At 40.3% G+C, this 13,290-nt stretch overlaps 1 protein-coding gene across 2 annotated transcripts in view; it reads right to left on the bottom strand.

Moving 5' to 3' along the window:
- LOC104277944 (sodium channel protein type 5 subunit alpha-like) overlaps nt 1-13,290 on the bottom strand; it is a 175,476-nt gene that overhangs the window by 92,866 nt on the left and 69,320 nt on the right. For both annotated transcript variants that reach the window (XM_009874761.1, XM_009874762.1), the window contains exons 12-15: nt 10,610-10,742; nt 6,846-7,084; nt 2,134-2,307; nt 388-744 (exon numbers count right to left, since the gene is read on the bottom strand). In XM_009874761.1, the coding sequence (XP_009873063.1) occupies nt 388-744; nt 2,134-2,307; nt 6,846-7,084; nt 10,610-10,742 (903 nt within the window). The remainder of the gene's footprint in view (nt 1-387; nt 745-2,133; nt 2,308-6,845; nt 7,085-10,609; nt 10,743-13,290) is intronic.

Genomic DNA, 13,290 nt, shown 5'->3' with positions numbered 1-13,290 from the left:
AGGTTCACATGTTCTGGACCAAAAATGAAAGGAAATTAAAATATCGCCTGATATGGTGACAGCTGAGGTGACACTCCTGTATAGCAAAGAGCTCTGGGATCCCTTCAGCCCCATGAATGGCTTAAGAAATAACATCAATGTAATCAGCCTGTGTGCTTCTAGTAAAACATTATCTGTTCTTCTGCAAAAATCAGTAAGCCTTCATTCCTAAATAGCAATGCAGTACTAGCAATTTTGTATTTAGGATATGAACAACTGGGTGACAACTTGGTTCACCAAGTTAAAGCCAGAGAGCAATGTGAGATTTGCCATTTCTGGGTTAAAAAATATGCTACATTTGCATGCAACCGCCGGGAAAAGGATTAAAAAAACATCTTGAGAACTCACCACGAGGTTTCCTATCACCATGACCAACAAGAACACAAGAAGGCACAGCGGCTGCCCAGCTACTTCCATGCAGTCCCACATGGTCTCTATCCACTCCCCGCACAAAATTCGGAAGATGATGAGGAACGAGTGGAAGAAATCGTTCATGTGCCACCGTGGCAAATTGCCAGTCGTGCTTATCTTCTTCACATTGTCCAGGTAACTTTTCCCAAAAAGTTGCATTCCTACCACGGCGAAAATAAAGACGATGATTGCCAGCACAAGAGTGAGGTTACCGAGGGCACCCACTGAATTACCAATGATTTTAATGAGCGTATTTAAGGTTGGCCAGGACTTTGCCAGCTTGAAGACTCGAAGCTGTGAACACAACATAAGAGTGTCAGTTCTCAGAAGCAACAGACATTGCAGCTGATGAATTATTAAAGTGGGTAAACTGTGAAAGACGTTAAATGCCACAGTGCGTGTGGTACAAGGTGATTTTAGCCATACTTCCTGTCAACCTACCTCTATTAATAAAATATCAGTTGGGCTTCTGTGATGAGAATCAACCTTTCCAGAGCCTATGCTCTTCCTTGTTAGGTGGACGTGCTTTTAGAGGCTCATTCCCCCAGTATCACAGTTGGGAGAGTATGGAAGGAGGAAATCTCACGTCTTAATATTTTCTTTTACGTTGCTTTTCCTCCTCAAATTAAACAGCCTGGCAGGCATCTGGGGGAAGATCTCCCACAAAGAGAGAAGCAATTCCTCTGTGTTTCAGAGCAAGCCTCAGCCAGATGCTATTAGCTGTTAGCTCCCGGGGTGAAAATCACCTCTGTGCCAAGGATCCTGCAGTCTATGCACAACCCACGTCCCACTTAGGACCTATTTTAAGGACGTAAATGCTGCCTAGTCCTCGTGCTGTGTTTTCAACTGAAGGTTTAATTTCATCCCTATGGAAGAGGGATTGCTGAAAAAACCAACAGGAGACTCTCAGGATCTGACACCAGCAGTGAAAATTTTGCATTTCTGAGCAGTGCAGAGAATTTTGGGAAAAAAAAAGTCTTCCATATGGGCCCATACAGGCTTATTTTCCTGGTCTTTCCAAGTTGTGAAGCCATATCATGGCCAGAATGATTAGCATGGACATCCTGGTACATGAAGTGCAACACAAATGTCAGGCTGGCAAGGAAACTACTATTTTTTACCAATATGTCAGCAGTCTCTCATTAATAGAATACCACTATCCCATGCATAACAAAGAAGCTGACAGCTAAGGAGTCCCCATGAAAGACAGATGCAATGTTACACTGATTGGTTCTAGAAAAAAAAATAAAACACCACTCCACGAATAATTGAAAGACGTTTTCTTGTGACAACATTTAAAAGAACAGTGGCATGCTTTTAATGTAATTTAGGAATAACAACTTCTAAAACAATAAATTACTGGCTCTTGCATTTCTCGGGTTATCAATTATCTGCTGACTATGCTAACAGGTGTACAGGTATAAAATAGCAAATTGGAACTGAAACATTTTAAGTGTGCTACAAGTACCTGGCACAGCTTGAAGGAATCAAATTATGTTCTCATTTACTCTGATGTAAATCTGGAACAATTTCATTCATGCCGCAGCCTATAATTAGTGTCACGTACTGTTCACCAGTTTGCAGCAATTATCGGCAGATGCATTTTTAAGAAAATATGTTGCATTCATGTCAGAGCTAAGATGTGGTAAAAGAAGAGGAGTAGGAACAGAATAAGACCATTACCAGTCGAAAGGAGCGTAGAACAGACAGGTTTCCCATGCTGGACAAACCCAGTTCCATCAGGCTCAGAATAACAATTATGCTGTCAAAAATATTCCAGCCCTGCTGAAAATAGTAGTAGGGGTCAAGGGCAATTACTTTGAAGATCATTTCTGCTGTAAAAATCCCAGTGAAGACCTGCAGAAAGAATATATGAAGTCAAAGTAACCTTTTAAGCATGCCTCCTTGCTTGCAGACTTTCCACTAATACAGGTGAGTGCAGCAGAAAACCAAAATAATCTTACAAGCAAATATTTTATTTTTTCATTGTTGATTCTTTATCACTGCTAAAACTTTGTCTAGTCTTTTTACAATATTTGATACTGCTGTAAGCCTACAATGACTTCTGAGTTCAAGCTCTGGATTGGAACATACATTTCCATCTTCCTCCGTCATCTGAATAATCCCAGTGGTAAAAAAAGAAAGTGTAGAGGTGCCTCTTAGAAAGGTTAAATCTATTCATTTCAGTGGAGAAACTCAAATGAATGCAGTGTGAGTGTTAAAGGGGTATTTGGGTTGTACTGTATTATCCCTTTTTATTTTTTTTATTATTGTCAATACCAGGGCAACGCAAGCTTCTAGTCATTCTGAGGTTATTGCTGGCAGCGAAGGCAATTAGAAACCCTAATTTGAGTCCTAGCCTTTTTTTTTTTCTTTTCTTTTCTTTTTTTTTTTTTACAAACAGTCATGGCAATTTTCTTTTCACAGCATCTTGGGAACACATTGCTTATTTATGACCCAGATCAAATGTCATGTGGTGGAACTTCTAATTGGAACATTTTTCTTTAAAACAACATATAAATATTACCTATGAGGCAGAAGGAGAGGAGAAATGAAGGCTGCTGACAGCAAATTTAGTTTTAACACATTGCTGTAAAGTAGCTCAGAGAATCAGATCTTGTTCTTTTATGTGCCCTTCTTTAGCAACAGTTTAAATGCACAACACAAGGCTACAGTCAACTTAAAATGACAAAATGTGGGCACCAAGTTCTTCATACATGATTTTATTTTTGTTCCTAGTCTCAGTACAAGCTGCACAAAGCTTTATGTTTCTGAAAAATTCTCTATTGTACATATATATTAAAGCACGTGCCTCTCTGTGAAAAAATCAACATTAATGAACTCTGTCCATCAAAAAGTGGTGAAAATCCAGAGCTCACATATCAGTACCACCTAGTCAAAGAAAAAATGTTTTCTTTCCAATAAGCTGAATATTTGCAGCATTATCCCAGCAAAACTGAGCAACAGAGATGTCAAACCCACTAAGATGTGGAAAAGTTAAGATGATATAATTATGATATTAAGGAATAAAAATAAATTGTCATAGACTCCATTTGAGGAATGCTTGGCTTTTCTCTTAAATGCTTCAGGAATTAATTCTTCCACAGGGACATCTTACACAATTACTTAGGCAAAATACCTTCTCTTTCTCATCAGGAAATAATAAGGACTGCAACAATGCCTTGGGATTGAACAACATCCCATCACTATTTCTTACCAAGAACTCAACACAACAAGTCATCTCATATTTCCAACTAGCCAACAATTTCTGAGTCATGGTGGTCAGAGATATCAAAAGTTCCCACCAGAATGCTCCAATTTCCCTTAGGACAGAGAACAAGATGAAACTGGATGTCTGTGAAATTATGTCCAGTGGACTGCCTTAAAAACCACGATACCACGCTGCGTACATTATGCAACCATCTTGCTGAGAAATGACTCAGGAGGATCACTTTCTTTGCCTGAATCATCTTAATCAATAGCCTTCTGAGAAGGAAATGTCACAGCAAGAGAGCAAAATGCCTGAGCCTTCCTAAAGGCATTAGGAATCATGTACCAGCCACGAATTTCAAACGGCAGTTGTCAAATCGCCGGCACCTGCTACGCGGTGACTGTGCTTGTACAAGAGACTGGAAACTTAATATGATAAAGGCTGGAAAGTAAATAAGTAACTTAACATCCCACTGGCACTAAATATGGCACTGCTGATTGGGAGGACCTTGTCTTCAAAAAAATCTTTTATCTATCATTTCAGCCATTTCGGCTTTAATATCCCATAATGGTATCTCAGTTTCTAAAGGAAAACAAAAATTGGGAGAATCTTGCTCTAGCTACCCATTTTCTTAAACGGGCATAGGCAGATGAACCAGGTCAAGTTGTACACGTTCTTGGTTGGCTTTCTGATCATGAGTCTTGAGGAAAAAAAGGCAAATATATGCCCTTTTTAATATTTCTCCCCCCATTTAAGGCTAGTATAATCACACAAAGAGGGTTAGGTGCAGTGGGAAGATGAGAGTCAGCCAACGTGGGGTCAGAGGAGCGGTCTGTCAGTCTGCCCTGGAGCTAGGAATCTCTTCCCTTTAATGAGGAATTGCAAAAAAAATAGCAATTTTCATTACAAATGACTTTGCAAAATCCTCCGTGAAATGGAGTCGTCTTCCTCTGACCTGCTGTACTCACAGCCAATCCAGTTACGCAGGGGTTTAGTAAAGCTGAAAATGGTGAGCTGGTATGACCTGGCCTCCCACAGACCCATCCTGGGATCACAGAGAAAGGGGAGCCCTGTGCCATCAGACTGCTACAGAAAATATTAACAGACTGTTCTGCTTATTTTACACTCTAGCACCAAGAAGAAAAATAGCTCTAGGCAGTGCTGAGAAACTCACAGTGAGATAATTATTTTTTTTTTCAGAATTTTGCCAAATTTGCTTCTCAATTCCTTCCTCCACTCATTGTCTCTGTTTTCTTGTCGGCAGCTGTGCTCAGCCCCAGAAATTCTGCAGAAGCCTCGTTGGCAAGAGGGATGTCAGGGTCTAGAGTTTCACTGTCTGTGGTCTGCAACGGGAGAAGCTGGTCTGCCAAAACAAGAGCAAGGAGCAGACATACTTGCTATCCCAATTAGCAGAGGGGGGAAACGGCAGCATTGCCACCTGCTCTGGTGAGCATGTGGTCCAAAGGAGTTCTTTAAGTCATCTTAGAAGGCCACAAATTGTTGAGAAACTACAAGGAAGGCCGGCTTCATTGTGGAGCTGGATGAAGTCCTAGAGATCAGTTTCCTAGCTACCCTTATCTACTGCTTTCTGCAGAGGGTAAGAGCATGGGTTTGAGGTGAGACCCAAACAGATTTTTGCACAGTACAGCAACAGAGGGAGATTTGCCAAGACACAGCAGCTGAAAAACTGGAGACTGGTCCCACAGCCTAGGAGAAGAACCTCAACCTGCCCAAGATGGTCTAGAGCTAAGAATAACAAAACTCGGGATAAAGAAAAAAAATCCATATGTGATGTACCACATAGGCTAGGACTGCTACAAAAAGTCTGATTATTGCTACTACCCACCTAAACCTGCCAGCATGGGACGTTTCTCACTAAAGGCAAATGTCACATCTGCGGTGCCTCTGCATACTCCCACTCTAGTCGGCGGTCACTACAGCCACTGGCCTCCAGGACATAGTTCACCTTATCCAAAAGTAAATGTCTTTAAAACATCACATTATTCATGCCTTAAAATTGTCCATAATTCTCCATTTACTTTAAAGGGAGACAAAGGCAACCGGCTCAGACAGAGACTTCTACACTGTAAATACCTAAAGTTAGGCAAGGTGAATACCACTTTGAGACACTGTAGCTCTTGTTTTTGACAGAAATAAAGGGCTTTTTTCATCTCTGCTGTGTGCTTCTCAAATGCTAGCTTAGCAGCATCCACATTTCAGGGTACTCCAAACTTACTAGATAAGACTTACTAGATTTTAGGGGCAATTCCACTGTGCCATAGCTAGACAGCCTATGTCTTTTCCAAAGCAGACTCTTTTAAAATTAAAAGGATTTAAAACATTGTTTTAAAGCACTATAACACGGTAACTTTTAAACACAAATTCAGAGAAAGATGATTAAAGAAAAAGCTTCCGTTTTGTAGTAACTGCAGAATTTTAGTGGCCCCCTGGGATAACAAATTGTACCACATCGCCTCTGGAAAGGCTTTTCTGCTGTCTCTGCAGCTTGGTGGTAGATGTGTCACTCTGTTTTTCCTCAGAGAAGAGCATTCTCTGCTTGTTTTGCAGCTCTCTCCCCAGCTGCTCCAGCTTGCATGTTACGAGTTTCCCCTTGAAGCATCAGCCGTGCTTCGCTCCGTGTCCCTTCTGCCCTGGGGTTTTCACGAGACCCAGCACACGCTGCCGAGAGCAAGGCAGGGAGGCACAGCAGGACATACAGAAAATGTACCATAGGCACCTTCCCACATACATATCTCTCCACACCACTCTATTTCCTTCCAAGAACTTGCCTTGTTTTTCTTTCTGTAGGGTTGTGGGGTTTTTTTTTAACTTTAAAGTCACTACTAGTCACCAAGAACTGCTGCCTTATCATTGCTTTACCAGAAATCCCAAATAACCTCATTAACCTTTCTCTTATCTCATTTCCTTAAACAGATACAAACTAGATACCTATCAGGAACAGCACAGGAACACAGCTTTAATGGCTACTAATAATGTTAGAATATGTTAATTTAGTAAAAATAGACCCTTGTCCTTCATTCATTCCTCTTCCTCCTCCTGGACACGTCATAGGCAAAGCGACGCTGACAGCGTATCAAAAAGGGGTCTTCCCAAGCCACAGTCAAAATTTTAAAAAGCAGGAAACAGCCTCCTCAGGTAGCACCTCGAGTTCATGTTCACTTACCAAATTGCCTATGTAAAGCATGTGGTCAAACTCCTTCGTCATCTTATAATGCTCCAAGGCCATGAAGAGCGTGTTCAGCACAATGCAAAGGGTGATGGTGAGGTCGGTAAATGGGTCCATTACCACGAACTTGACAAATTTCTTGATTAAAAGCCAAAGCGGGCAGCAATCCCAAATGAGAAATTTAACAGCAAAGTGGTTCCAGCAGGGAGGACATTTCTGGTGTGATTCCTCCAGCTCTAAGTCACAAGCAGTAAAGGAACAGTAAATTCACACTGAGTTATATGACAAGAGAACACTTAAAATGACTCATAATATAGAGGAAGGCCCCTGAATTACCCCAGATTATTTTTTTAGGATAAAAATATTTCTGTCCTAACAGGCTGGCAAATTATGCACTGTGGGTTTTTTTGCCAGTTGACCTGCACTTAGCAGAAGTGACCTATTCTGAAAGTACTTTTAAAAGTGTCACAAGCAAAAATGGAGAATCACACTAAATATGTGAAGTCCACTATTATATATGGGCTCAGATTTTTATCCTTTTTTTCCATTTTTGGCAAGTTCAAATGAATAAGAATATACTATCTTCATTTAACTTTTTTTTTCATTCCCAGGTCACATTTTATAGATATCTTAAGTAATGCCTTTTAAAATGGTTAAGAGATGAAAGAGCTTAAATCCAATATTTAAAGCTGAATTAAAGACTTGAGAGCCAGACGATCACTGGTTGTCAATAGTGTTTCTGTTCTTGATATACAATCCAAAAAGGCATTAAGGCCTGATTTCTTCTGAAAGGCTCAAATACAAAATCAGGGGAGTGGATATATCTGCTTGAAAATGCTACTGTAGCTCCAGTGTGCTTTATAAAGGTGCTCTTAAAATATTACCTAAAACACAACTTTTATATGTTCGTTTTACCTGAGCACAAAAGAATAGAAATAGCTTCATAAGTATAATTTGCATTAAATCATGAAATAGAAAAGCCAGAAAAGACAGTTAACGGCTGAATGATAATGATTAGTGGAATTGCTTAATGCTTTCCTTTTCTCATTCCTTTATGGGCATGGAATGCTGTATAACGGTTTTAGTCTATATAATTAGAACCTGGACTGATAACAGGAAAACTTCAGCCAAGGCTGTTATTTCTATCAGTTTATAAACAGCCTCCTCTCTCAAGTCATCCTGGATTCTCAGTGTATTTTTCTTCATCGGACAACAGAACTGAGGCATTAGGTGTCTTTTAGCAAGCCTTCAAAATATTGTATGATGTCCTACATGCACAGGTTTTGCACAAACATACGCACTGCTCTGAGATCTCTGGGAAACCAAATTGCCTCCCAAAACTTTCCGTCCTCCAACCGGAGGGTTTCTAGGTAAGTGCCTAAAATGATGTGAGGACCATCCATACCCCAAACATTTTCAATGTAAACTCTTAATTTTGTAGGGGTTTTTTGGAAACCCAGTAATAAAGAGTTTAGGGCAGTCCCTTCCTAAAGAATTAATTCTTCAGGTAAAGGTAGAACACATCTCAATTCATACTCCTCATAACCGTTTCTAACCAACCCTGCTTACTCCACTGTTATTAATTTGGGGACCTTCATGATGGACACACATCAGATGAGTGACTCTTCCCTGAGACTCCACACTCTACACAAGCCTCTTTAAGTCCAAGCTGCTGTCAAAAGGGGTAGTTTCACCCCTCTCAGCCTCAGCCACATGTTATTTCTCTGTCCTTCTGACAGCTTTTGTGCTCCTGGACCTTCTGGGTGAGCTGTTTCTGCCTGCTGATCCAGCTGAAAACCAATTGTTTGTACACTCAAATCAAAGTGCAGGGACACAGCAAGGGAAGGAGGAAGGTCTATCTTCTCTTGGCAGTGATGTGGCACTAAAATGGTTTAAATCAACTAAGAAACCACATTCTTTCCCACCACAGGTGGGATTTGGAAATCACTCCAGATTTACTAGTTTTTGAAAAATATCTGCAAAAGAAAAGTAAAATTGGAATCAACTGTTCTTTTTCTGGTACTTTATATTGTTTTTAAAAATGGTGAGAAAAACACAGTCAAATTTTGTGTCAGAGGTATATTTCCTCTCATATTTGAATGAAATAACCTCAGGTCCTTCTCTTCTCTTCAAGGTTTTCAGATGTCTAGGAAAAACAGGCAGATGATGACTATCCAAGAGCTGAGAGTAGAAACCAGGTACTGAAAGGGGAAGGGAATTCTGTTCTGGCTGTTTCGCATAGTTTCACGTAAATCATACAGCTATTATTATTGTTAAAGCCTGTGATACATTTTATTCAGATTTGTTTTCATTTTGTCGTTAACAAGTATTCAGTTTCAATGGCTAATCAAAGTCTGGGAGTTAGAAAACTTTTGATAAGTTTTGATAAGTTTTGATAAGTTTTGATAAGTTTTGATAAGTTTGAACAGTTTTTCCTATATAAAGCTAAAAACATACATCCTCCGAGTTACCCTAGACTCAATGGTCACTATGTTTATGGGAAAAATTAATAGAAAGTACCATTAAATAAATAATAAGAAGTCCAGCTCAGGCCTTTTAGGCATTCTTAACATATTCCAAAGAAGCAAATCAACCACAAAGCTAATTGCTAAGAGCCCCACAGAAAACAAAGAAAACCTTTGCAGACTACGCTAAACACTGGAATATGTTGAAGTGATTATTTACCTGTTACGAATACAACTCTTTATTTATTTAAGCATATATATATATATATATATATGTGTGTTCTGGCCACAATACTGCTGAATATAACCACAGGGGATTATAAAAATCTGACTGAGAGAAGTCTTTGTTGTTTCTCTCTGGGCTGTCTCCAAAGAGCTAGGTCCAGTTTCCTTTCTTAGGGCATCTCCCAGATATGTCCCTTCATCTTGCCTTGCCTTCCTACTCATCTGTATCACAGAGAATAAGGCCACAGGAGAATCCAAAATTTCTCTCCCTTTACACTGAGTTCTTGACAGATATTTTTCTATACTCTTAATTGTTACCTCCTATCTTGTCTCAATTTACAGTGTAGGAGATGTGAGGAACTGTGAGAAGCCCTTTCATGCTGCGTGTATAAAGACTAGAAATGTGACGGCTTGCTATGAGTTGCTGTCTCGCTATCAAAAAATTTGTGAAAAGGAAATGAAAAGTTCCTCTTTATAGGAAGACAGGGAAGGGAAATTCTCCTTCACCTAATGAGGAGTCTAATGAGCAAGGGAAAAATTTTCTGCAAACTATCTGCTTGGGCGAACGGGTCCTTTGAGCATCCTTAAATTTCATGGTGGGATTCAAACACCCACCAAACTGTTGTGTCCCATTAGCTGCTCTGCAGGGAAGAAACTTTCCTCCCCCACAGCTTGGAAGTTCTGCATGTAGCTGATGACTGCACATGCCAGACTTTGCATCAGCTCCAGAGAGATGAGATATAAATGTATGTACAGTCACCCAAACAGTCTGGCGCTCCGCTACCCTGCGTCTTGGTTAGCTCCGTGTAAATCAAATGCTATGGGGGCATAAAATCTCACCAGATCCAATTTTGACTATATGGCCAGTATTTTAACGGGATTTTTACAAGCCCATGGGTAAGATAGTGATTATCTCACCTAAGCCCCCATAGCAGAAGGCAGTAAGTAAGTACAGGACATTGTCTCTGTAATAGGATTGCATTAACTACCTACAATGTCTCCTTACAAAACAACAGGGGTTTAATATTAGTGTCTTTTGCTTTGAGTTGGGGAACTAAGGACATATCTTACCTTCCAGAGCGCTGGTGATGATGCTGACAGCGCTCACTGCCCTCTGCCTCTGAAAGGGTTCGTCCGAGTGGTCCACCGATGGGCGGTGGGGCATTAAAAGCTGCTTCTTGCTCGCCTCGTCCGAGGGAGAGGTCTGTTTGAATGAACACAGTGGATCAGCAGAATAAAACCAGGGCAGATACAGGGTAGCAGTTTCAAAATGGCGTAAGCACTGGTTTTTTCCTCATCTGAAAAGTCCAAAGCTCACTGATTTCCCAATTAGACACATGCTGTTGGGATATTGCTTTTGAAAACAGCACGTTCAGCAATTTTGGAAACTTTGTTTTGCCCTTTGCCTTCATATAAACCAGTGAAAGATGAAGGTGAAAATAAAGGGATGCTTCTGATGCTGGAGAGACAGCAGTGCTGCTTTACCATGCTCTTTGCTTGTGACAGAAGCCGTGCTTAATTACATTAATTATTCCATTATTTCTGAAATGTGTTAACTGTTTAATTATACTGCTAGGAGAGGAAAAGGGGTGTGGGTAACAGCTCCATTACAGGCCTCTAATATCATACCAAGTAAACTGACTCCTCAACACATGTTTTTTTTCATATTCTGAAACTCTGCCAGATCTCAGGAACATACTGTCATTCTAGTGATCTTTGGTGTCACGGATTCTGAGGCTCCGTAATTAGGGGAGAACCACAGTTTCTTTTTTCTCAGGAAAAATAAAAAATAACCCAAACGCTCTCGTTCTCATGTTTCTCAAGGAAAAGCATTTTTTTAAAAAAAACAACAAACAAACCCAAAGAAATCAAATACCAGAAAAATGTAACTCCTAAATTGTCTTTAGTCAATGCTTCATTTTAAATTAGTTTTATGCTTTTTGAAGGCTTAGGTTTCAGAAGTCAGCCAGAGACAGAGTACAGCTGCAGACATACACTGTATTAAACACTTTATATTGTCAGCTCACAGGAGCAAGATGTTAAGACTTTTATTATTACAAGCTCCCACTCCATAAAGAGACGAATCTTGCTTGCTTTGCTCCTCCAGGTCTCCCACAGGTAAGAAGGAAACGTGATGGTTAAGGCATAAGGATCTTGGAAAACCAGATTCAACATCATTCTCCATCACGGACCTCCTGGTTGAGACACTCAGACTCTCCAAATAAATGTTTTATTAGCCTCTGTCCTGCTCCTCCAAGTGTATAGGCTGTAAGGTCAGAGACACTATGTAAGAAAGAGAGATGCACTGCAGATAGATGGGTATTGATGGCTCTTGCAATATAGATCAAGGAAACGTGAAAGGAGAGGAAATTCCTATAAAGATGATAACCCTTCTTTTATAAAGATACCAGAGTAGCTGCTTTTGCTTCTAAATAACCAAATGAGTTACAGGAATTGGATTCAGTCTTCTGGATCTTATTGCTTGGGTCTAGAATGGCCCTAACCTCCAAAAGCAGCACCCAGGATGTCAACCGAGACATGCAATTGATAGCAGCTCTACATGGGATGTGTACCCAGAGGGTCTCAGGATCCCTCCTTTTCACCATTTCTCTACTGAAACTGCTCTTCAAGAAAGGCAATTCTGTGAGAACAGCAGGAAAAAAAGCACTGAAGCTCCACGAGCTGTCTTTCTGGAGTGTGAGCTCTTCAGGTTAGGGGACATCCCCTTGTCAGATGGTTGCAAAGGACGAAGACGCTTGACCACTGGTTGACACTGAAAATAATAGCCAGGATACTGGTCCCAGGTCACTACAAAGTACTGCAGTTAAAAATACCAGTTACTGCAAGACCAGAGAAGAGCAAGGATTTTTAAAGCAGGCACTTAAAACATTAGCTAAGCCAGGAAAGCAGTAATGCTTCAAAATGGCTTTTTTTCCCCCCTTAAAACATTCTCTTTTGTTAAAACAATTGGCTCATTGTCCATTGAGTTACTGACCCAGTCATTTCAAAAGGAGAGGTGTAATCAGAACCTATTCAAAGAGACTCCCACTTGTGCATAACATAAGAAGAAAGTACTGTATCTTTGACTTAGGAGCTGAGGAAACCAGAAAAGGTATTTCAGATGCATCAGTTCTCTTCAGCTCAAAAATATCCAATAAAAAACAAAGAAACAACAAATGTTTTATTAATGAAGAAAGCGGCTACAAAAATGCATAATCATTCGCACCAGTCTGGAGTACATGACAAATACATGGTACTGAGAAGAAATAACTAGACAAGGAGATAAAAAGCATGAGGGAGACAATTTTTTAAGTAGAATAAGCTAAAAAAAAAAAAAAGCAAAGAAAAAGGAAAAAAAAGTCAAATAAACCCCCAACTCTTCCAGTTCCTGCCGTCTGCAGAATGAATCATAGGAAAACTCAAATTTCAAATTCCTCTGGATCACTTAACTCTTCTTAACCTGTACCTTCTTCCCATCCTGTCTGACCCAAACCGGCAGTGTATCTTTTGTCAACCTCATCCCCAGAGCTACCAGTTTTTCTGTCTGTTAAAGGTACTATACTCCTGTCTGCGCATGCAGAAGTCCTTCTGCAGAAGCTATGGGCTGGTGGCTTTTGTCTAAAAGCCACCTTTGACTATCTGCAGCGTGCCGCCCTCTGCGTGCCAAGGGATATTCCTGAAGGACACATGTACACATGTACATGGCTCCTTCCTTCACTTCTGCAGAGGTGAGGTGGTGCAGCTTGCTCCTA

Source organism: Apaloderma vittatum, unplaced genomic scaffold (genome assembly GCF_000703405.1).
Source record: "Apaloderma vittatum isolate BGI_N311 unplaced genomic scaffold, ASM70340v1 scaffold10858, whole genome shotgun sequence".
Classification (NCBI taxonomy): domain Eukaryota; kingdom Metazoa; phylum Chordata; class Aves; order Trogoniformes; family Trogonidae; genus Apaloderma; species Apaloderma vittatum.
Note: the sequence above shows the minus strand (reverse complement) of the source record. Positions and strands in the feature narration are given on the sequence as shown.